A 25,455-nucleotide genomic window follows, 5' to 3' on the forward strand; every position below is an offset into this window, starting at 1 on the left:
GTCTGATGACCCAGCCCCTCCCTGGCCTCTGTCCTGGTTGCCCCAGACAGTCTCCCTGATTCTTGCCTGTCACCTCCTCTCCCCTCCCCCAGGGCCCCAGCAGTCACCTTCCCTCCCCTCCCCCAGGGCTATTCCTGGCTCTGCTGTGAAGGAACCACAACCCCCCTCCCCCATCAGTCAGCTCCTCCAGCCTTGGCCTCCCACAAGGAAGCCCCTGATAGAGAGCGCTGCCCAGGGTCGCACAGCAGGCAGGGCAGGGCCAGGACAAGCCCCCTCCCCTGACCTGACACTTTTCTATTAGACCAGGGGTCCGCCCAACATGCCCCCATCCCCCTGCCGCCCAGTGCCCTGGGGCCACCAGTCCGCAGGGGCTGTCCCGGCTCGGAGCTGAGCAGGGCAGGCCTGGTGCATCCCTCATGGTCAGTGTCGCCTCTGTGAAGTGGGCAATGGCAGCCCTGATGGGGACTTTAAGGCTCCCTGAGGGGCTCTGATGAGCCTCGAGACGTGCTCAGTGCCGGCTGCTGGGGGATCCGCCTTGTGGGGCCGGGCAGTGGATGAAATCTTATCCCAGGTGTGCGGGGAGATGCTCCCCGGGTGGGGAGCTGACCTGGGTGCTTGAGGACACGGTGGGGTCAGCGGTGGGCTCTACGGGTGTCCCCCCAATGCATGAGCTGTTCCAGGGCAGGTGGTCCTGTCTCCTTGCTCCCAGCACCAGCCCACAGCAGTGCTCACTGACGGTTTGCTGAATGAATGAGTGAGTGAATGGATGAATGACATGTCTCGCAGGGCTGAGGAGCTGTGGAAAGAGCTAGGGGTGGGGGGGGGGGCAGATCAGCCAGCAGCTCACCCTGTAACCCTGGGCAGGTCCCCCAACCCCCATCCCGCTGACAGAGCCTCAGTTCTCTCCTCTGTGAATTGGGCCCACAATACCCACACTGCTTTGCTGTATGGACTCAGAGGGTCCATGAACCCCCTCCTCCCTGCCCCTACCTGCACCGAGTCAGTATAGATTGAGGAGCCAGGGTTCCCCCACCCCACAGAGCCTTAGGATGCCTCTGATGTCCAGAGGCTGCAGGGTCGTGTGCTCAGCACCGTCTCCCGGCTGGCACAGCACAGCCTCCTCGGGGGGGGAAGGTGACCTCATGAGGGGGGCCCGGGTGCCCACCGTGTGTGCGGCCCTGAGTGCCTGCGGGACCTGGGCAGCTGCCTCAGCTCTGGGAACCTCTGTCTCCTCATCCATGAGGTGAGGGGGTGGTTAGCACCCACCTCCTGGGGAGGTCTGGGGGTCACAGGAGGTAGGCAGCACCCAGCTGGGGCTCCAGCCTCGTGGCAAAGAGATGGCACCTGCAGCAGAGCTGGGGACGGTCAGTCCCATGACCGGGCAGAGTTGGGGTACAGAGGAGGGTGAAGCCGGGTCCCCGTGGACACCCTATTGCCAGCAAGCCTGTTACCAGCTGCGCTGAGCAGGTCTGTGGCTGGCAGCTCTGTCCTAGGCGCCCAGGCACAGGTCTCATTCCTTACCCTGACGGGAGGTGTGAGAAGCTGCTTCCTGCTGCCCCTGGGGGTCGGGAGTGGGTGGGAGATGCCTGGCGTCAGCTCCTCTCAGCCCCCACGTGCTCAGCCCAGACTGGCTGAGGTTCAAGCATTGCCCACGTGAAGGTCACGAGTGGAGAGCTGAGTGCGGGTTATCAGGGAGTGGCAGGCCTCTGTCAGGTGGATGGGGACAGGGACTGTCACGCCAGCAAAGGGAGCAGCGGGAGCAAACTGCAGAGGCGTGAAGCAGTGTGGCCTTTGGTGACAGAAGCCCTTGGGCTTAGAGTAGGTGTTGGTGGGACACAGAGGCAGCAGAAAACGAGTCTGGGAGTGTGGGAGGAGCAGATGCCAAAGGGACCTGTACTGGGGGCTTGGTGTTTGAACTTTACCCTCAAGATGCTGCTACTGGGCCAGTCTGGCCCTGGGCCAGTCTGACCCTTCCGGTGGCAGGGCACAGTGAGCCCTCACCTCCAGGAACTAGGACCGAGGCGGGGCCTCCAAGAAGACAACACCCTTTCTCGGCCCCTCCCCCAGTGCCCTGACCCAGATTTCTGACCCAGAGGAGGGGAAGGGCAAGAGGAAGCCAGCCCCTCCAACCCAAGACCCCTGTCCCCCATGGTCCCTCTTTGGCCCTAACAACTCTGTCGCCTTAGGCCATGGGTCCCAGGGCCAGGGACCTGGGTCCAGGTGGGCTCAGAACTCTCCAGGTGGTTTGATGCCTGGCTGGTAAGGCCTGGAGAACATTTAACCGGGGCGGGAGGGAAGCAGTGCCCCAGAGCAGAAGCTAAGATCAAAGTCCCCTCCCCATGAGCCCAGGAGGAGAAGGGGCCGCAGGAGGCCAGGGAGGAAGGAGGCGGAGCCTGGGCTGGGAGGCCCCCAGGAGTGGCCCAGCCCAGGGACCAGGCAGGACACAGAGGGAGAGGAACGTGGGCGAAGGTTCCCGAGTCAGTTATGCTAACAGCCATACTGGAAAGAAAGGACAAGCCGGGGGCAGGGAGGTGTGGAGGGTCCCCACCAGGGCAGGGAGGGAGGGCTCATCTGGAGGTCACCAGCCATGGGCAGCTCCGGCCAGGAAGGTGGCAGGGGGTGGGCACGGCCTTGTGCTGGAGGAGGAGTGGGAAGAAGGAGAGGGCAGATGGGTGATGTGTCCTGGCTGGTTGCCTGGGAGATGCCCCCACCCAGGAGACTGTGAGCCTCTCCCTTTAGTTACTTTCTCACTGGCACCTAGGATTCCCCACCCCACCCCCAGAATTCTGGAGAGGGTGCAAATTAAATAAGAGACAAAAAAAAAGAACTGAGCAGAGGGCTTCCCTGGTGGCGCAGTGGTTGAGAGTCCACCTGCCGATGCAGGAGACACGGGTTCGTGCCCCAGTCTGGGAAGATCTCACATGCCGCGGAGCAGCTGGGCCTGTGAGCCATGGCCCCTGAGCCTGTGCGTCCGGAGCCTGTGCTCCGCAACGGGAGAGGCCACAACAGTGAGAGGCCCGCGTACGACCAAAAAAAAAAAAAAAAAAGAAAGAAAGAAATGAGCAGAGATTTCTGAATAACGATGAAAACATTCTATTGAGAGTTGATTGGGTGCAGGAGGAAGGGCTGGGGGGACCAGGATGGGAGGGGAGTCCCCCCCAGGGGACCCGTGGCTCCAGGCCCCGGAGGGTGGGGGGTCCAGGGACCTAAGGGCACCCTGAGGACGCCACTGTCTTCTCCACGGTGCTCCCCTCATGCGTGACCTGGCAGCTGACCCTGTCATAAGATCTCCACTCGCTGGCCGTCAGGGCCAGGTAGCTGCTGGCCACGTACTTGTTGTTGCTCTGTTTCAAGGGCTGGGCGGTCTCCACGCCCCTGGTGATGGTGGTGCTGCCTGCCTTCCAGGCCACCGTCACGCTGCCCGGGTAGAAGCCGTTGATGAGACACACCAGGGTGGCCTTGTTGGCCTTGAGCTCCTCAGTGGAGGGCGCGAACAGAGTGACCGAGGGTGCAGACTTGGGCTGACCTGTGTGACAGAGGAGGGGGTGTGAGATGCAGGGGCGGGTCTGGGGTTGCCCACCCCCATCATGGCCTCTGTGAGTGTCCCCATGGTGGCCCTGCTTGCCTTCTCTGTCCCCCCTCCCACTCAGCCCCTGGACAGCAGACAGCCCCCAAGAAGCTGTTCCACATCACTCTTCCGGGTGACCCGGCCAAGCTGTCCCATGTGCAGCCTCAGTGTCCCCGTGTGTAACCAAAGCAGCTCTCCTCCCTCCTTATGATCCCTGTCGGACTCTGGAGGTGGCTGCTCCTGCTGTTGGGGTCCTTCCTGCCGGTTACCCCAAGACCAATCTGCCTCCCCAGGCCCCAAGGAGAAAGGTGGGGGTCGGTCCTTAAGCTGGGAGGGCAGAGGGGAAGCAGCCCCCAGAGAGAAAAAACTGACTTTCCCAAGACAGCCGAGGGTGGGACAGGCTGGGAAAGCTGTGAGAGCCACTTACCTAGGACGGTGAGCTGGGTCCCACCGCCAAAGACGTACCACGGTGACTGGGACTCGGACCAAAACCCGCCGGGCCAGCACCTGGGGCCTGTCCCCCGGGGGCCAGGATGGAGCAGGGAACTGCTGGGCATGACGGGAACAGGGCTGTAGCAGGCAGGGCTGTGTCCTCAGGTTGGGGGGGGTGGGCAGCCAGCACCCCCCCCGAGGCTGGGGCACTCCTGGGTGTCCCCATGCCCAGCCCCCTGTCTGAGGAAGGAGCCACTCTCACCTTGTCACCCAGTGTGTCCCCCTAACTCTGAGGCTGTCCTGTGACCACTGAATCCTCAGTGCTGATGGTGCTGCTGAGTGCCGAGTCCCCTCAGGTGGCCATGTGGTGTGGCAGAGTGAGTCCTGAGCTGGCTTGGACCTGCCTGACCTCTTCTGGCCTCATTTTAGGGCTTCTGGGTGTTCCTTCCCCCATAATTTCCCACAGTCCAGCCAGGCAGCTTTCTTCCTGGACCTGTGGACACCAGGTCATTTGGGGGCCCCCTGCCCTGTTGTCTCCACTCACTGAGACGCAGTTCAGTTCCTCCTCTTTCATGAAGCCTTCTTGGATCTTTCAGATCATTGTCTTTCTGTCCATCTGTTTTTTCCATCCATCATCCATCCATCCATCCATCATCCATCCATCCATCCATCATCTATCATCCATCCATCCGTCCATCATCCATCCATCTATCTATCAACCATCCATCCAACATCCATCCATCATTCATCCATCCATCATCCATCCATCCATTCATCCATCCATTATCCATCCATCATCCATCCATCCATCCATCATCCATCCATCCATCATCCATCCATCCGTCCATCATCCATCCATCCATTCATCCATCCATTCATCCATCTATCATCCATCCATCCATCCATTATCCATCCATTATCCCTCCATCCATTCATCCACCCATCCATCCATCCATCCATCCATCCAACCAACGATGGCTCCCAAACACTTGCCTGACAAGCAGTGTTTTACATTCTGGGACATGCCAGGGCCCTTCTGGCTCTCACCCCATCTCTCCCTGAAATCTCTCAGGTGATGGACAACAGGGCCCTCATCTGGGTCAAGTCTAAGGTCCCTGTCCAGTTCCTGTTGTACCTAATGTCTCTGCAGGATGTAACATAGGGTTGGCCCCTCTTTCCAGTGACTTGGTTCTCCTTGAAGTCTGTGACCCCCACTTTCTTCCTTCTTTGTTTTCCCTTTCCCCTGACCCATGCATGGCTACTGATCCCCAGACTGCCTCCCTGGGTCCTCCTTCTTTGCCATCTTCCCACAATGTGCCCACATGATGAGGCTCGAGTCTATTCCAGCTCCAAACCCTTTCCTCATCTCCACTTAAGTTGCCTACTGATCATCTCCAGCTGGATGCCCAACAGGACACTCTAACTCACCACTTCCACATGAGTCTGACCACTTTTCTCCTATTCCAGTTCTCTTTCTGTCTTTACCTTGTCACAGGTGACCATGAGTGCTCTACCCCCAGGCCAGAAAACTTTGTCCTTAGATTCTGCGTCTAAATACTCCTTCTTAAATTTAAAACAAGGCCCAGAATAATTAAGAAACAACAGAACCACCCTCAGAGACTCCAAAGCCACAAGAAGTTCCAGGTTTTGCCTTTGCTGATTTAAATTCCCAACTCATACAAAGATGCAGCATTGAGTTGGGGCTCGTTGGATGCAAGAATCTCTGCCAGAGGATCAGACCAGTGTGCTTTCCACCTGCTAAGCTGGCCCAGTTAGCTGTGGTTGGTTTTGTGACACAAATATAAGATCTTTTGCTTTAAATTTTTAATTGTTTTAAAATTATAAGAATATTAGATATATAACACAAGTAAGCAATCTAGAAGTGCATTTAAAAAGTGCAGTGAGGGCTTCCCTGGTGGCACAGTGGTTGAGAGTCCGCCTGCCGATGCAGGGGACACGGGTTCGTGCCCCGGTCCAGGAAGATCCCACATGCCGCAGAGCAGCTAGGCCTGTGAGCCATGGCCGCTGAGCCTGAGCATCCGGAGCCTGTGCTCCGCAACGGGAGAGGCCACAGCAGTGAGAGGCCTGCGTACCACAAAAAAAAAAAAAAAAAAAAAAAGTGCAATGAAAGGATACTGGGGACTTCCCTGGTGGTCCAGTGGGTAAGACTTCGCGCTCCCAATGCAGGGGGTCCGGGTTCATTCCCTGGTCAGGGAACTAGATCCCACATGCATGCCGCAACTAAGAGCCCTCATGCTGCAACTAAGAAGTCTGTGTGCCACTACTAAAGATCCTGCTTGCCACAACGAAGATCCCACGTGCCAAAACTAAGACCCGGTGCAGCCAAAATTAATTAATTAATTAAAAAAGAAAGGATACTAGACAGTAACTCAAAGTCTCTATTCACAGATGACATGATCTTATATACAGAGCAAATAAATTCCGCAGGTACGTGATCAACACACTAGCAATGAACAATTCAAAAAGCAAAATTAAGAAAACAATTCCATTTGCAATGGTATCGATTAAGAATAAATTTAACCAATGAGGTGAAAGACTGTACACTGAAAGCTGCAAAATGTTGTTCAAAGAAGTTAGAGAAGACCTAAATAAATGAAAAGATGTCCTGCGTTCATGGATTGGAAGAGTTAATATTTGAAAGAGGACAATACTAACCAAAGTGATCCACAGATCCAATGCAGTCCCCATCAAAATCTCAGTGGGTGATCACTGTTACAGAGATGGAAAAGCTGATCCTAAAATGCACATGGAATTGCAAAGGACTCCCATAGGCAAAACAGTCTTGAAAAAGAACAGGGAATTCCCTGGCGGTCCAGTGGTTAGGGCTCCATGCCTCCACTGCAGGGGATACCCTGTTCAGGGAACTAAGATCCTGCAAGCCCTGCGGTGTGGGAAAGAAAGAAAGAAAGAGAGAGAGAGAGAGAGAAAGAGAGAGGAAGGAAGGAAGGAAGGAAGGAAGGAAGGAAGAAAGGAAGAATCTCCTCAGCAAATGGGTTGGGACAACTGGACATCCACATGCAAAAGAATGAAGCTGGACCCCTACCTCATACCATACACAAAAACTCAAAATTGATTGAAGACCTAAGTGTAAAAGCTAAAACTATCTCTTAGAATAAAGCATAGGTGTAGATCTTCATGACCTTGGATTAGGCAGCAGATTCTTAGATATGACACTAAAAGTACAAGCAATAAATGAAAGAATAGATAAGTTGGACTTCATCAAAATTCAAAACTTTTGTGCCTCCAGGTACATTATCAAGAAAGTGAAAAGACAACTCACAGAATGGAAGAAATAATTTGAAAATCATATATCTGATAAGGGTCTAGTATCCAGAATATATAAAGAAATCTTATGACTCAACAAAGCAACAAAAAGACAACTGATTTAAAAGCTGGGCAAAGGACTTGAGATGTCTCCCTACAGAAGATATAAAAATGACGGACAGCACTTGAAAAGACCCTTAACATCATTAATAATTATAGAAGTGCAAATTAAAACCACAATGAGATACCATTTCACAGCCAGTGGGATGGATATAAAAATAACAATAATAAAAAAAGGAAATAACAAGTGTTGGTGAGGATATGGAGAACTGTAACCCTTGTGCATTGCTGGTAGGATTGTAAAATGGTGCAGCCACTGTGGAAAACAGTTTGGCCAATCTCAAAAGTTAAACATAAAGCTACCATGTGACCCAGCAATTCCACTGTTAGGCATTTACCCAAAAGAATTGAAGACAGATACTCAGAAAAACACTTGACATGAATGTACATAACAGCACTATTTACAATAACCCAAAGGTGGAAATAACACATTAACTAATGAATAGATAAACAAAATGTGGTATATCCATAAAATGGAATATTGGGACTTCCCTGGTGGCGCAGTGGTTAAGAATCCGCCTGTCAACGCAGGGGACACGGATTCAAGCCCTGGTCCGGGAAGATCCCACAAGCCTCGGAGCAACTAAGCCCGTGCGCCACAACTACTGAGCCCGCGCTCTAGAGCCCGTGCTCTGCAACAAGAGAAGCCACCGCAATGAGAAGCCCGCGCAACCCAATGAAGAGTAGCCCCCACTAGCTGCAACTAAAGAAAGCCAGCACACAGCAACAAAGACCCAACGCAGCCAAAAATAAATACATAAATAAATTAAAAAACAAAAAAAGGAATATTATTTGGCCTTAAAAAGAATGACGTACTGACTCCTGCTACAACATGGATGAACCTTGAAAACATGATGCTAGGTGAAATAAGCCAGACACTAGGGTCTTATATTGTATGATTTCATTTATATGAAATACCCAGAATAGGCAGATTCATAGAGACAGAAAGCAGATTACTGGTTACCAGGGGCTGGGGAATTGGGGGAATGCAGAGGGACTGCTTTGGGGTTTCCTTTGGGGTGATTAATAGACTCAGGAAAAAGATAGTGGTGATGGTCGCAAAACATAGTGAACGCACTAAATGTCACCGAATTGTGTATTTTAAAATAGTTAAAATAGTGAATTTTGGGAATTCCCTGGTGGTCCACTCGTTAGGACTTGGTGCTTTCATTGCTGGGGGCCAGGTTTGATCCCTGGTCAGGGAACTAAGGTCCCACAAGTTACTCGGCCAAAAAAAAAAAAAAGTGAATTTTATTTTAAAAGAATTTTATCTCAATTTCTTAAAACACTGACAGTACCGAGTGCTGGGGAGAATACAGAGCAACTGTAACTCGTACACATTGCTTGTGGGAATGTAAAAAGTTTTAGCCACTCTGGAAAGCTGTTTGGTAGTTTTATATAAACATACACTTACCCTCTGATCAATCAAATCCTACTGCTAGGTATTTAACCAAGGAGTGAAAACTCATGTTCAAACAAAGACTTGTATGCAAATGTATATACTGTCTTTATTTATCATTGCCAAAAACTGGAAACAACCCAAATGTTCCTCTATTGGTGAATAGTTAATAAACTCTGATACGTTCATAGATGGAATCCTACTTAGCAATAGAAAGGAACAAACTCTAGATAAAGGGGATAATTGGATAATTGCAAAGGTGTTATACTGAACTAAAGAAGCCAGACTCATATGGTTACGTACTTGGAATATATTGAGCAATAAAAAGGAGCGAAGTGTGTACAACCAACAGTCTGGATGAACAGCCAGAAAACTATGCTGAGTAAAGAAAGTCGCTTCCAGGGCATATATCCAGAGAAAACCATAATTCGAAAAGACACATGCACCCCAATGTTCATTGCAGCACTATTTACAGTAGCCAGGACATGGAAGCAACCTAAATGTCCAACACAGAGGAATGCATAAAGAAGATGTGGTACATACATACAATGGAACATTACTCAGCCATAAAAAAAGAATGAAATAATGCCATTTGCAACAACAGGGATGGACCTAGAGATTGTCATACTGAGTGAAATAAGTCAGAGAAAGACAAATACCATATGATATCGCTTATATGTGGAATCTAAAAAAATGGTACAAATGAACCTATTTACAAAACAGAAATAGAGTCACAGATGTAGAGAACAAACATGGTTACCAGGGGGCAAATGGGGGGAGAGATAAACTGGGAGATTGGGATTGACATATACACACTACTAAATATAAAATAAATAACTAATGATAACCTACTATATAGCACAGGGAACTCTACTCAATACTCTGTAATGGTCTATAAGGGAAAAGAATCTAAAAAAGGGTGGACCTATGTATATCTATAACTGATTCACTTTGCTGTCCACCTGAAATTAACAACACTGTAAATCAATTATACTCCAATAAAAATTTTTTTAAAAAAGAAAAAGAAAGAAAGTCGGTCCCAAACGGGTACATGCAGTATGATTCCATTTATAGAACAATCTTGAAAGGACAAAATTAGAAAAGAAGACCAAATTAGTAGTTGCCAGAGTTAGCAGGGGCTTGGGAGGGAGAGAAGTGGGTGTGGCTAGAAAGGAATCTTTGTGGCCACAGAAATGTTCTGTACCTTGACTGCGTCCATGTCAATATCCTGGTTGTGATTTTTTATTTTATAAGACATTACCGTTGGGAGAAACTAGGTGAAGGGTAGATGGGATCCCTCTGTATTATTTCTTACAGCTGCATGTGAACCTACAATTATCCCAAAATAAAAAGTTTAATTTAAAAAAAGATTACATACTGCATGATGCCGTTTATATCTCGAAAAGGCAAAACTATAGGATCAGAAAGAGATCAGTGGTTTCCATGGTTGGGGCAGAAAAAGGGATTGACTACACAGAGGGCGCAGGGAAATTTTGGCGGGGGGTGGAAATGTTCTGTATCTTGATTGTTGTGAGGGTCACACAACTCTATAGTTTTGTTAAAATTTATACAACTGCTAATACCAAAAAGGAGGAATTTTACTCTGTAAATCGAAATAAAACAAAAGCAATGTGCTAGTATGACATATTGCAACCTGTTTATAAAAATCTTTATGATGTCATTACAGTTGTCAAAAAAACCGTATCAAATGACTGTGTAATACTCCCTACCATGAATGTACCGTCGTTTACTTTACCTTCCCTTATCACTGGACATTTAGGTTTCCACTTCTTCCCCAGGAACACACTTACAGTATTTAGCTGAAGTTCTGATTATATCATCAAGATAAATTTCTAGAGGTGGAATTGCTTAATTAAAAGGAATGTATGGGGCTTCCCTGGTGGCGCAGTGGTTGGGAGTCCGCCTGCTGATGCGGGGGGCACGGGTTTGTGCCCCGGTCCGGGAGGATCCCACGTGCCGCAGGGCGGCTGGGCCCGTGGGCCGTGGCCGCTGGGCCTGCGCGTCTGGAGCTTGTGCTCCGCGACAGGAGAGGCCGCGGCAGTGAGAGGCCCACGTACAGCAAAAAAAATAATAATAATAAAAAGGAATGTATGTTTTTATGAGTCTTGGTACGTTGTTCCAGAAACTGTTTGTTCCAGAAATTCAGCCTCCTGCTGACAGTCCATGACTGTGCCCGTTCCTCCCCATCAGCACTCTGATAACGTCACTTTAAATTCACTTGGCAATTTCATAGGAGATCTTGGTACCTGGTTACCGTGGACCTCCTCCCCATCCCCAAGGCACAGGCTTTGGCCAAAGCCCCTTCTCCACGTCTCTTCTCCATCCTCTAATCTGCCCTCACAGTGGTCTCTGATCTGGAGCCATTTTTCCAAAACACAAACCTGACTCTGACAGCTCCCCACTTAAATCCCTCAATGACTCCTCATGGACCCCAGTATAAAGGACTGGGTTACAAGACCCCCATGGTCTGCACCCCACTCTCCCTGGCTCTGGATGCTCCCCGCGGGTCTGTGCACCTCAACTCTCCTCCTCAGCACCCCTTGCTCCCTTTGCCTGGATCCCCCGCATCATGGGTCAGCGCCCTGGATCTGTAAGACCAGCTCGGGCATCCCCCACAACATCTTACTTCTCCTAAAATGGTCCATGGGTCTGCCCTATGCCTGGACATGACCCCCTTGCTTCGGGCCCACCCTGAGGACCCTGAGTGGCCTGTCTGGTGAGTGGATGTCCTCGGGGGAGACCAACTTCTTGCAGACCATCCCTTCTCTTGGACCATTTTTTTTTTAAATACAGGACACAGCATTCTCTTAACTGTGCAGCAAAAAAGCCAAGGGGACATCCTGGCTCCTCCCTCTCCTGGTCCTCTCACCTCCTGTCTCTGTCCAGCTCTCTGTCCACTCTGCCCATGACAACACCCACCTCCCTGAGGCCTCTCTAGTTCTGATTTCCCGCCCCCTCCCACCCACCCAACTCCAGTCACATTTCCTTGCAAACATTCCCCAGGACCCCCCAGATGAAGTCTATCCTCCAGGGACAGGTCCTCCACGTCTGGGCCTGGCCGCCCCTCTAGCCTCTTCTCAGACCCACGTGCCGCAGCCCTGCGGACCCCCGGGCGCTTCCTGAGGGTTCTGTGCCTGTGCTGCCGTGCCCAGGTGGACCCCTTGACCTGAACTTCAACCCCAGTGGGACCCCCTCTGTCCTGCAGGCAGCGCGCTGCATGTGGCGCTTGTCGCCGGGCCCCTCTTCCCTGGACCTTGAGCTGGGGCCTGACCTGATGGAGGTCCGTCTCTCCTCGTGTTCTCCTGGATCCTGCCCTGGCTGTGCAGTCCCTACCGGACGCTGCGGTGCCGGCCCTGACCTGACACTCACAGACACCCACCCACCTCCATGGCTGTGCTGCTGGTGCCGCAGACTCCACTCCTCCTGTCCCAGACCTTCACCACCGCGGCCCCAGCATCCCTGGGGCAGGCGTCAGGCTGCAAGGCCCTCATCCAACTAGGACCCCTCACTTTGCAGAGGGGGAAACTGAGGCTCAGAGAAGCGGACTTGTCAGCCGGGTCTGTTTAGGGGATAGGGATGGGGACAGCTGGAGGCTTGGGCGTTGGAGTCAGAACCAGCTGTGTGACCTTGGGCAGTTGCCTCACCTCTCTGGGCCTCTATCCCTGTAAATTGGGGGTGACAGAGGGACCTGCCTTGTGGGGCCACTGAGAGGGAGGTTCTGTCCCTAAATGGTCAGTGCCCACGATGAATGTGCTGCTGTGTCACTGATCATCACAAATGGTCCCAGATGCTCAGCAGTTTGTCCAGGGACCTCCCACCACAAGCAGAGAGGAGGGGGTTGGGGTCACACAGCAGCAGCAAGGGCAGACTGCGGCCCCCACGGACCCTCGCCCAGGCCTCTCTCACGTAGGTGCCTGCACCCTGGTGGGCTTGGTCTCCCAGGGACCAGTCGCAGGAGGTGGTCCTTGGCTGGGGGACCCGGGGACACCAGGGAAGGTCCCCTCACCACACAGCCTCAGCCAGAGCTTGCGCCCTGGTGCTCCAGGGACCAGAGCCTGCCCAGCCAGGGGAAGGGCGAGGAGGTGGCTCACCAGCTAAGAGGAGCCCCAGGGATCCCAGGATGACAGCAGCCACTGCCCCCTCCTGCCCCTGCCTCCCTGTTCCTGCTCTACCCTGAGGACCAGAGCGAGGTGGGCGAGGCACTAATCTTGGGTACAGAATGTAAGGGGCACCAAAAAACTCAGTAATTCAGATAAATATTTTAATACAATATAAAAAAATAAAAATTAACGCAAACAAATGCACACTGGACAAAATGTCAACCCTTCAAATAAAGCCACCGTCTGCCCAGGCCCCTCCTCTCCAGCTGATGCTCCCTTCTCGCCCCTCTCCCCTCACCCGCTCTCTGTCCCCACTCCCAGTTCTGCCTGCAGGGACCCTCATGTCCCCCCATGATTCCCTCGGCCCCTTACCTGTGCCACAGGCTCCAAGGGCTGCTTCCTGCCGGGGTTTCCTTGCGGGGGGCCGTGCTCTGTGGTGCTGGCGTCGGGGGCAGCAGGCCATGGGCGCCCACGGCCAGGCCCAGCACTATTAGAGGCCAGTTGTGCCTGGGGACACAGCTCTGACCCCTGCGGGCCTCACAGCCCAACTGGCCTGTCCTGGGCCTCATGTGCCCTCAGGTCAAAGGCACCTCTGGCCGATCCGCTGGCGTGGGCTCCCTGGAGGGGTGTCGGCAGGTGCCCCCGGCTCCCCTCTCTGGCAGTAGCCGTCCCGGTGCGTCCTGGCCCACATGGCCCTGGCCTCTGCTTGGGCCTTCTCTGTCCCTGCCCCCAGCACCCGGCCCCCTCCAGGGCCCATGGCCGTTGCTCCTGGGGGCCTCTCCCAAGAGGGGCACCCGCCAACTGCTCTGCTGTGGTCGGAATCCAGGGCTCAACCGCCTCACACTGCAGCCCCTGCTGGCCCCACCCCTGGGACCCTGGGTGGGACACATCTGCTCCTGCCCTAGTTCCCAAGGGCGCCTGTGTAGCATCTCCCTGGGGCCTGGAGAGGCCCAGGAAGGCGGCCGAGTGCCAGCGGAAGAGGAGCAGCCGAGGCCTGAGTTCAGCAGGGTGAGGCTGGGGCTTCTCTTCCGACCAGCCTTGGGCGGGGGTGGTGAGAGGGGAGGAAACAGGTGCAGGTTTAGCAAGAAGCCGGTTTCAAGTCAGGGAATCGTGATTTCATTATAAAATGGTGTGTTTAATGAACTGTGTTCAGCACCTCATGGTTTCACTCCCCCCGCCCCGTCGTGTCTCACACACACACACACACACACACACACACGCTCATGATTTTATCCAGAGGTCACCACCACGAGCAGAGTGTCTGGTGCACAGTGGGGACTTCTGTGAGGCTCCCCTTTCCCTCTCCCGTCCAGGGGAGCCTGCCTGCCTCCCCAACATCTGGATGCATCATCGCCCAGGGAGCCTGTGCTTTGGGGTGGGGTGGGCGGTGGGCAGAAAAGAGGCACTGAGCCCACCTTGGGTAGCGAGGGCCTGGCTCTATGCTGGTGCTGCCAGCAGTGATGCCTCAGGAATATTATACATAACATAAAATTTACCATTTTAGCCACTGTTAAGTGTACAATTCAGTGGCATTAAGTCCCTTCTCATGGTTGTGCAACCACCATCCACATCCAGAACTTTCACACCTTCCCAAACTGACACTCTGTCCCCATTAAACACGATCTTCCCATCCGCCTCCCCAGCCCCTGGGAATCACCCTTCTGCTTTTTTTTTTTTTTGCCATCCTGCACAGCCTACGAGATCTTAGTTCCCCGACTGGGGATCGAACCTGAACTCCCTGCAGTGCAAGCAGACTCTTAACCACTGGACCACCAGGGAATTCCCCACCACCATTCTGCTTTCTGTCTCTATGATTTTGACCCCTCTAGGGACTAAGTGGAATCAGACGGGATTTGTACTTTCAACGTGCTTTTTAAACTGGGAAGTGCTCCACGCACAACACAGATGGAGGATGACTATAATTATATTTCTTATTATCATCATGGGGAGCTGGCCCATCTGGTGTGGCTTGGGAAAACCATCAGCCATCAAAAAACAAACGAACCCCTGATGCTATCCAACTGCCACTTTTCAAATTTTGTGTTGCAACTCCCAGAGGTTGTGGAACCAATTCAGTCAGGTGCAGCCAGAGTCCTGCAACAGTGAGGTCATCCAGAGCAGACGGAGAACAGAGGACGTCCACGTGAGGGGGGGGCAGCTGGTTCGTGGGGTCCTGCCTCAGTTATACGAAAACATAGATACACACTGGATAGTGATGGGAAATGCATTTCTTACTGGGGCTTTTGATAGAAAAACCTTTGGAAAACGCAGTCCTGGTCCAGTTGTGTGTAGGAGATGGAGCTCCTTGTCAAATCTGCCCTTGCACATCAAGTTTGTGTTTGAACTTGAGTTCAAGTTCAAACTGGATGGAGTTTGTGTTTGAAACCACTCTTTGCTTCAGGTCCTGATGGTTTGTCCATCTCTGTGAGGTTCTCCCCAGGGGCCCCCAGAGTGAATTTCATGGATGCCACGTGCCCTAGTGGAGTTGGGCCATTCCAGACATCCTGTTGGCATCTGTCCTACCGTGGTCATGGGATGCGTAGCAGACAGACTGATTTCCCCATATCACAGGGAGTTCAAGAAGGCCACCATGAGGTCAGACTCCGTGGACCGATGTGACTTTGCTTAGATCCTCATGTCCCACACACGCTGACCGGGCATCCCCGAGGCCAGGTACTGCATCCCAAGACCTCACGGTCCTTGGGAAGATGGGCCAGCACTGAACGGTAACTGGGTGCGGGTGCCCTGACACGTGACATGGGGTATAGGGGAGTCCCTGGGAGGCCCTGATCCAGTCCAGCTTCTCCCCATTGTGGTGCTTGGCCCACTCCAGCCTCATACCTGGGTTCCTTGTACCTTGGGGCCTGGGGTGGGGTTCCTGCCAGGGTCCAGGCTGAAGCTGCTCCCTCCCCGCACCCCTGTGTGGGTGTGACACTCACCCACTGCCCGGGGCCCAGAAGCTGCGGTTCCTCCGAGGATAGCCCCAGGTCTCGGGGAGAAGAAGGGGCTGTCCCTGAATTCAGTGACCCCAGCTACTCCCCATAACCTGCCCTGCACCTGCTGTTGCTACAAACCACATCCTCCTGTGGTGGCCATGGTTGGAAATCCGGGTCTGGCTGGTCCCTGGAGACCCTCGGGGGATAGGCAGGGCCTTCCCAGCTGGTGCAGCTGCAGCTCTGGTCTCCTGGGCCTGTCCCCATCCCGTCCCTGGACCGAGAATGGCCGAGGGTTGGATTCAGGCCGAGCCAGAGAGGTCTGGGTCCAGATGTTCTGCTCAGCAGACCCCCTGCTCAGGGTCCCTGGCTCCTCTGTGTCCCGCCCCCACCCGTCTCCCCTGGAGCAGAGGAGTGTGTCATGTCCAGTCACTTCTGCCCTGCTCCCATGTCAGAGGGCACCCCCTGCCTCCTCCTGGTCAGCCCCCTGCCCATTCTCCATCCCACAGTCCCCAGAGACTCCTCCTGTGGCCACCAGGATTCCTCTCTCCCAAGTCGTCTCCAGAGCAGACACGTGGGTCCATCTTCTCCAAGTCCCAGGTGTGAACGTTCTAGAAAATTCCAGGTTCTTGGGATCACTAGATCTGCTGTATGACTCCCAAGCCCTTCTCTGGGGGTGGTCTCCGCTACTGTGGAAGGTTGAAAACATTCTCCAAAGCCCAGAGGTCTGGAGGTTTCATTCGATGTGAGAGTGACGCTGTAGTCACCCTTGTTTATTTAAGGCCAGTGTGAGAGTTAATTTTATGTGTCAACTTGGCTGGGCCACAGTGCCCAGATATTTGGTCAAGCATTATTCTGGATGTTTCTGTGAGGGTTTATTTGGATGAGATTGACACTGAAATCAGTGGATTAACATGAAATCGATGCTTTGAGTAAAGCAGATTACCTCCCTAATATGGGTGGGCCTCACCCAATCATCTGAAGGCCTGAGTAGAACAAAGACTGACCTCCCCAGAGCTAGAAGGAATTTTGCAGCAGATGGATTCACTGCCCCTTTTCCCTGGGTCTCCAGCCTGCCGGTCCATCCTGCAGATTTTGGACTCACATCTCCACAACCATGTAAGCAATTCCTTAAAATAAATCTCTATTTATAGACACACACATCCTGCTGGTTCCGTTTCTCTAGAGAGCCCTGGCTCACACAGCTCATCCCATCGATGGTCATTATGATTCCTGTTTCCCAGACGAGGACACTGGAAGTTAGGGCCTCGTTTAGGTGCAGTGACGTGACTTTGGGTGGAGAAGGAGTAGAACCTTCTTGGTCCAGGGTGGAGGTGGCAGGGGAGGAGTGGGCATGGACCAGGCCGGGGTGGCTGGAGGGGGCAGTTTCGTGCCTTGAGTCCCCGTCTGTCACGTCACCATGAGTCACAGCTCCCACTGCCATGGTAGCTGGCACTGTAATAGCCTCGGCCTCGGCCCAGTCCCCGCTGATGATCAGGATGGCTGTGTTCCCTGAATGGAGCCAGAGAATTGGTCAGGGATCCCTGAGGGCCGGTTGCTATTGTCATAGACGAACAACACAGGGGCCTGGCCCGGCTTCTGCTGGTACCAAGATGCATGTTTATGCATGACGTTACCTCCTGAGCCGGTGATCCTGACCTTGTTCCGGGGGCTATTGACACTGAGGGCGGCTGGGTCAGTTCATAGGAGGTCGTGGAGCCTGTAAGAGAGGAGGAGAGGGGACTTCCCTGGTGGTCCAGTGGCTAAGACTCTGCGCTCCCCATGCAGGGGGCCGGAGTTTGATCCCTGGTCAGGGAACTAGATTTCACATGCCGCAACTAAGGAGCCCACATGCTGCAACTAAGACCCAGTGTATCTTAGTTAAATAAATAAATATTTTTAAAAATGAGAGAGAGAGAGGAGGGGAGAGGGGACTTGAAGATGAAGGCCCATTCCCAGGGGCTCCCACCCTCAGGCTGATCCTGTAGCAGCTGCGGGGGGGGGGGGGGCGTGCGCAGCACCTGTGCAGAGAGTGAGGAGGGGAGCAGGAGAGGGGTCCAGTCCATGGTGGAGATGCCCCGAGCTCTGTCTTCTGCACCTGGAGCTGGGCAGGACCTCCCAGACCCTCTCACTGTGGCTCATGCAAACCTGACCCCTCCTGTCTTTGCTGTTGCTCCCTGTGCATCTGAGGCGCTGGTCCCAGTTAGGGGCGCGGCCATCTCGCTGGGCTCCCCACACCCTGCAGGGGTTCTCCCTCTGCCCTCCTGCCTCAGGGAAGGCTGGCTCTGCCTTTGGGTCTGAGATGTGGTAAGGGCCCCAGAACTGGCCCCATACGTGCCTCCCGCCGTGGGCGCTCCCTTCAGGCGGCTCAGAGCAGAAACAGGAGCAGAGCCCCCTCCTTCCTGTTGCTCTCCGATGCCTGCAGCACTGCCGCCTGGCCCTGGTCACACCTCCCAGGGAACATTCATCCCTTTTATGGAGGGTCGTTTGCATTTCAGGCATCTCTCAGGCCTGGGTCTACACAGATTCACAAGAAACAAATCAGTAGCCCCACTCGTCCAGTAGTCCTTGCGGCAGGCGGTTTTGACGGAGAGAGAGGTGCTGCTGGCAGCGCCATATCCCTGTCTGTTTCCCTGGGCGGCAAAGCTCAGAGTGAGGGGTGGTCCGTGGGATTGAGGAAACCAAGGCCGCAGCAATAGCCCCTCCAGGGAGAGGCCTCCAGTTTCCGTCGGGAGAGGGCTGAGAAAGTGGAGCGTGAGGGGTGTGGTGCAGAGGCTCATCCCAGGAGGGGAAAGTGGACGCGGGGGGTGGGGCGCGGGGCTACCAGGAGGGCAGCTGCAATCCGGGAGTCAGGGCTGCGAAGCCACAGCTGGAGGGTGGTCGAAATGCCCAAACATCCGGGTCTGAGTGGGAGGGAAGGGCCTGCGCTTCTGAGCCAGAAGGAGCCAGAGGTCAACCGTGGGAGGTGAGCGTGCTCTGTGCGTACAGGCACACCTGTTACGTTGCTTCTGGTTTCCAGGTGCTCCTGACAAGCATCTCCAGAGCATCACCTGCTTGCCCACATGGGTGAGAGTGCCTTAGTGAGGTTGAACCAGATGACAAGGGCGCAGGAAGTGCTCTGAGACTTTCACGTGCGTGGAACCACCAGGGATCTTGTGAAAATGCGAGTTCAGACTCAGCAGGTCTGGGGTGACCGGGACACATGGCATTTTTTACAAGCTCCCAGGTGATGCTGCCGCTGCCAGCCTGTGGACCCACATGGCGTAACGGGGTGTAAAGGGCACTCTGCACTGCCCCCTGGCGGCCTTGGTCGCGGTGTCTGCACTTGTCCAGTGGGTGATGGAGGCCGTCGGTGGTCACCGCGGCCGGAGGGGCGATTCCCAGGGACAGCTCTGACGTCCGCTGAACTGAAGCTGAGGTTGAACTGGATTGTCGGAGGGTAGGACCCCGGGAAGCCGCGTTTCTGGGTCAAGGACGTACTGATGAGATGCAGGAAATGAGAGAAGGGTTCGGGTTTGAGGGGCTTTTGCAGACTCCCCAGGTGGACGGCAGTCACTGGAAGTGGAGGGAGGGAGAGGAGCGGTCGTGGTCGGCCTGTGAGGACGACCACCCTCCCAGCACCACCTCCCTCAGCTGCAGTCCAAATAGTCCTGCGGAGGAGAACCCTGCTCCCAACTCCGGGCCTCCGGCACCATTACGCCTTGAGGGCATGAAACAGAGCTTTAACTTTATTTATTTTTAATTTTTATTTCTTTAATTTTGAGAGAGTGGTGTAAGGTGGGTACTGTTATCCTGAACTTATCCTTAATTTTTCTTCTTTTGGGTGAGTAAACTATTTGGTATCCTGGCTTAGTAACTACCAGTATTACATGGAGGATTTCAAAATTTTCACATTCTTGTGCTCTTTCTCCATTTAGGGTGTAATAATAATTGTCCTTTTAAGGAAGATGTGATGTGTGTGTGTATATATATACATAAACACACAAGAGAATATTACTCAGCCATAAAAAGGAATGAAATAATTCCATTTGCAGCAACATGGATGGACCTAGAGAATATCATACTAAGTGAAGTCAGACAGAGAAAGGTAAATATCATATGATATCACTTACATGTGGAATCTAAAAAAAACCAACACAGGTGGGCTTGTATACAAAACAGAAACAGACTCAGGAGCAGAAACATCGAGAGCAGACTTAACGTTTATCAAGGGAGAAACGTTGGAGGGAGTGATAAATTGAGAGTTTGGTATTGACGTACACACACTGCTGTTTGTAGAATAGATGATCCATGTGGACCTACTGTACAGCACAGGGAAATCTACTCAGTATTCTGCAATAACCTAAATGGGAAAAGAATCTGAAAAAGAATGGATATATGTATATGTATAACTGAATCAGTTGGCTGTACACCTGAAGCTGACACAACACTGTGAATCAATTATACTCCAATATAAAATAAAAATTAAATTAATAAAAAATGAATGGGAAAATTTTTTTAAAAGAAAACAACAACAACAATAATAAAGATCCACACGCCAAAAAAAAAAAAAATCATCATCCTTTAGAGAATTAGCTGGAGTGAAGGTACCTTGGCACAAATTTTTTAAAGACAAATGTAAATGGACTGTTTTTGACACATTGTCATGTTCCTGGTTAGACACCAATTTGAATGGGCTTGTGCTGCCCAAAGACAGAACAACTTACCATAATTGCAATGGATTTAAACACCTCAAATATCTTGTGCCCACGAACCTGGAAGATGCTGGCACACTGACTTGTGATTTCTATGACTGGTAAATAAAGGGAAAAAAGACCAAACATTTATCCTGCCTTTACTATGTGAACAGTCTCTTGGGTGCCTAAATCATTGAGGAGGGGACGTTTTCTTCATAGTTTTGCTAGAATGAAAATATCCTCGTTTTACATCCCGTCGTGAATGAATGGATTTGGTCATTGGGCGTGCATCACAAAATTTTTGTGATGCAGCTTAGAATAAGACGCAAGGGCCCTTCATGCCCTAAAGGGCGTCTCAGTGTTAATCCCACCCCCCTCTTTATGTGGGGCCACTTGCCCCGGCTCATCTTGACAATCCCATCACAACCACACCGGCCTCTGTGTGCACAGAGAGCCCTTGCATTTTCACTGTCTGACTGGCACGTTCCATCCCCCAAGACCCCTGGGCCTTCCTCAGATCCTCTCCACTGAGGATCTGGAGGTCTAACCCAGGTCAGAATTTCAGGCCTCTAGTCTTCAGTACCGCTGGTGACATGTCCAAGCCTGCTGGGTTCTGTGTTTCTGGGTCAGACTTGGGAGCAGCGTCAAGCATTTCTGTGCACAGACCACAGCTCTCAGCACCCCTGCACCCATGTTCTGTATCACAGTCAGGAACCCTGCTGTGATACTTGGGGGTGGGGGAGCTCTTTGGGTACCAGGCAGCAAATCCCAACAATCTGGGAACCCCACCCTCTCAAACATCTCTCACCTCCATTAACAATTCAGAAAGTTTCCCAAATGTTCCCTTCCCTGCATTGACCTTTTTCAATCTTTTCCTTCCACATCACTCCTGATTACTGGATATGATCACTGGATTTGCAAGTTTTCCCTTCTTAGGGAATCACAATGACCCCAGCTGTCTAATGGGGTCCCGGAATGATGAGATCTTTGGGACCCAAGAATTCATTCAGTCGTGCATTCGTCTATACATCCATTTACTCAACTCTGTTATCAGTGTATATCAGACCCAGAAAATGAGATGAAGAAGTCCTTCCCACTGAGAATTTACGGATTAGTAGAGGAGAGAGACTTGCAAACTAAGTTCAGAGCTGCGCAGCAGGTGCTAAATATAGTTAGGAAAACACGATGTTTGCACATCGCAGGAAGTTTATTAACTGCATAGAGAGGTCAAGGAAGTCTTGCCCAAGGAGTGACAGTGGAGATAACTGCGGACCCCAGAGTCAGTGCAGCCAGCTGGGGGTCATGGCAAAGGGACAGGAAGTCCACTGGCAAGTAGATGGCTTGGGCAGAGGTTTGGAAGCAACCGAGAGCATCAGCAGAAACAGATGGTGAGGGCAGCGCACAAGAAATGGGACTTGGGACAGAATCTGGGCCAGTCTCCAAAGGCTGTGTCACAACATGGACTCAATTTTACCCCTTCAACCTGTACTGTCCTGTCACAGCCAAGGCAACTGTGGACCACTTGGAATGTGGCCGGTCCAAATTGAGATGAGCCCCGAGTATAAAATACACACTGGGTTTTGAAAATTTAGTATGAAAAAAGAGTTAACCATCTCATAACTAATTGTACATTGCATGTTTAAATGATAATATTTGAAATGCATTGGTTTAAATAAAATATGCTATTAAACATCATTTCATCTGTTTCTTTTTATCTTTTTTTAAAAAATGTAGCCACCAGAAAATTGGAAATGGCAGATGTGGCTTGCATCCGTACCTTTGAGGGTGGGAGACAATCGAGGCTAGAGCGGAGGAGCGCAGGCAAGGCTGGATCTGGGAGTAATAAAGATGAGGAATGGAGGATCCAGGCTGCAGCAGGATGATGGGCAGGAGGTCAGATTTTGGCCGGGTAAGAAATGACTCAGACTAAAGGAAAGGTTTAGACAAGGGGGAGGCCAGGCCTGGTGACTGATGAGGAAATGATACCACTACTTTGTTGAGCACACGTTACAGTCAAGTGCAGGTTAAGCATTTTATAGAAATTAATTGGTGCTATTATTGTCCTCTTTACAAACAACACTGGAAATGTTGGCCTAGCATCCAAATGACCCTTCTGAGGCTGACCAGAGCTAAGACTCATGCTCTGCCTGGCCCGAGGCCCGGGTCCAAGGTCCCATCCTCCAGGAATATGGTGAGGCAGGCGTGCTGGGATGATGGAGGAGCTGACCTGACTCCCTGCTCTCTGGGTTTCTTGTCGTGGCTTGGAATCCCAGAATCACAAAGGATGAAAGCAAGGGAAGAACAGGTTACAAGCAGGTGACAGAGTTCTTTGGGGACCACCTAGATGGCCTTTGGAAACCTGGGCCTGGAGGCCCCTGCCAGGAGACAAAGGCTCCATGCAGGAAGAACTCAGTGCATTTCAGAGAGGAAGCCCAAAGGGTGCTGAGAACTGGCCGGAGCTGAGACCATTGTCTTACAGGCGTCGCAGGCCACACATGGAAGGGCTGATATTGACATGAATGTACCCTTCGAGGTCTTTTCAGCCATGATAAATGGACATTCTCAGCCAAGTTTGGATCACAGGGGAGATGGTTTGCCTGGCACCTCTCTGAGTGGGAGGCATGTCCACACGTGGTGTGGACGTGGGTGTACAGGGTCCCTCTCTGCAGGGCACACACTGGCTCACCACCCAGGGGCTCAGGGTGCAGATGTGGGCCAGGGTATCAGGAACCCACTGTTCCCTCTTTACCCAACAAGCTCATCTGCAAGGCCACGCACACGCCTTGTATTCCTCCTGCCCCCGGGTCTTCCAAGGGTCCAGAGGGTTAGTATCCTGGAGTCCTCAGGCAGGAGGAGTGACCTTGATCACCCCACCGAGTGTGGTTTGGCTGAAACCTAGAGGCAGGAACTGGGTGTTTCTCTGGAGCAGGGGTCAGCAAAGTATGGCCTGAGTGCCACATCCAGCCCAGCCCTGTCTGTTTCTCTAAATAAAGTTTAATAGGAAACAGCCATGCCCGCGTGTCCACATATTGTCTGTGGATGCTTTTGAGCCATAAGGACAGAAATGAGTAGTTGCTACAAAGATCACATGGCCCAGAAAGCCAAAAATATTTACTACATGGCTCTTTACAGAAAATATTTTCCAGCCCTGCCGCTTTCCTGCACAGAAGAGGAAACGTCTTTCTCTCTCCTAGACCAGTGTCTCTCAGTGACACCCCTGTTCTGGGGTGTGGTGGGGTGGTTTTGGCACCCCAGGGGCCTTTGGTGATGCCTGGAGACATTTTTGGTTGTCATAACGAGGGGCAGGAGGTTGTTTGGTGGGTATAGGCCAGGGATGCTGCTCGACATTCTGCAGTGCACAGGACAGCCCCTCTACAGCAAAGAGCCATCTGGCCCAGTGGAGGACCTAGACCACCCCTATCACTGGGCACGGCTCTCCTCCCCAGAGGACCAATGAAGGCATTTTCTAAGCTGCTTACCCTGTGCACAATCAGGTGACAATAGGGGGTCCTGTCCCTGGCAGGGGCATCCCCCAAGATGCTATGGCAGCCCCCTGCCTCCCAGGACCCACAAGACCAGGGGCTCCGGCCAAGCAGACCGTGACTGGCCAGGTCTCCTGAGACCTTCACCCTGGTTGGGTCTTGGGTGTGTCCCACTCATTCTGACTGTTCGCAGAACATCTGGGGCCTCCCTGGAACAAATTCAGACCACCCAGCAAAACAAATTCCCAAGACACAAGCAGATTTAATTCCCGAATCCAGCCTCCAAAGGGGTTTCCAGGAGCTTCTCCTCACCTGGGGCAGCCCAAGACCCCACCCTCCTCGCCACACCACCCTCTCCTCAGGGAGGTGTGCCCTTCTGCCTTTGGTTCAAGGTAAGTGTGTCCTATGGTGCCTGGGAGGCTGGAGCAGCAGGCTCCCTTTCCTCCCTCCTCTCTCTCTGCATCTCCGGCCCCTGCTCCATGTCCCCGGCCCCCACGGCGCAGAAATACACAGCCTCATCCTCCGGCTGAAGATCAGAGATGCTCAAATACCCTGTGTTCTTAGCCAGGTCTTTGGAGCCAGAGAAGCGAGGGGGGACCTTGGGGCCCTGGTTCTTGTCCGAGTGGGAGAAATATCTCAGCAGGAACCTTGGGGGGTGGCCGGCCCTCTGCTGGTACCAGTAGATGCTGTGAACACCAACATCATGGTCGCTGCTCAGCGTGCAGGCCAGGTGGATCGTGGTTCCAAGGGACGAGGACACGGATGGCGGCTGATTCAGCACCGGCTGAGGGCCACAAGCTGGGGACACAGAAGCATGTGGGCATCCAGGGCAAAGCAGGGCAAGGGAAGGGGCCGGGGGCCTTGAGCTCTGGGGGTTCTCACCTGTGCAGTGGGCCAGGAGCGCCAGCAGGACAGGGGTCCAGGACATGGTGCAGCCGAGCAGAGCTCTGCCTCTAGTGTGCACTGGGGCCCTGGGCCCTCGCGGGGCTGCGCCAGCACCCTCCTCCGCCCTCCCAGGGGTGGGGCCGTTGCACGCCCAGTTCCCAGTGGCCATCCCAGACTTCTTGGGTTTGCATTGTTGGTTAGGGGGACGGCCCCGTGGTGGCCTTTGCAGCTCCTGCCTTGGCCCCATGGAAGCGTTTAGGGAGGAAGCACCTGCTTGGAGCTCACGGGCCAGTGCCCAGGAGGCCAGGCTTGAGTCCCTGAGGGGTAACTTCAACATCCCCCTGAAGAAGATGAGCCCCACAGAATAAGGTTCTTGTGCACATTTATGTGCCTGGTGAACCGGGAAGAGAGGACAGGTACTCAGGGTGGAAAATGCCTGCTGAGTGCTGCAGAAAGTGTAAGGGGCCCTGGGGGTGAGGGGGCCACTCTGTCCACTCCCAGGTCCCTAGCACGCCCTCCACCCAAACCCAGCCCCTTTCCTCCTGGAGTAAAGC

At 52.9% G+C, this 25,455-nt stretch overlaps 2 protein-coding genes across 2 annotated transcripts; both read right to left on the reverse strand.

Moving 5' to 3' along the window:
- Positions 1 to 2,801: 2,801 nt before the first annotated feature.
- LOC117307657 (immunoglobulin lambda-like polypeptide 5) lies at positions 2,802 to 13,940 on the reverse strand. Its single transcript, XM_073790375.1, has 3 exons — positions 13,298 to 13,940; positions 3,996 to 4,114; positions 2,802 to 3,526 (listed from the first exon to the last, which is right to left on the reverse strand). The coding sequence occupies exons 1-3, from the start codon at positions 13,492 to 13,494 to the stop codon at positions 3,207 to 3,209; spliced, it is 636 nt and encodes a 211-aa protein (XP_073646476.1). The 5' UTR covers positions 13,495 to 13,940; the 3' UTR covers positions 2,802 to 3,206.
- Positions 13,941 to 24,290: 10,350 nt separating this feature from the next.
- On the reverse strand, positions 24,291 to 24,944 carry LOC141276238 (immunoglobulin iota chain-like). Its single transcript, XM_073790889.1, has one exon. It carries the CDS (start codon positions 24,942 to 24,944, stop codon positions 24,420 to 24,422), a length of 525 nt encoding a protein of 174 aa, XP_073646990.1. The 3' UTR covers positions 24,291 to 24,419.
- Positions 24,945 to 25,455: the final 511 nt, after the last annotated feature.

The sequence above is a fragment of the Tursiops truncatus genome, chromosome 13, assembly GCF_011762595.2.
Source record: "Tursiops truncatus isolate mTurTru1 chromosome 13, mTurTru1.mat.Y, whole genome shotgun sequence".
NCBI classification, from domain to species: Eukaryota; Metazoa; Chordata; class Mammalia; order Artiodactyla; family Delphinidae; genus Tursiops; species Tursiops truncatus.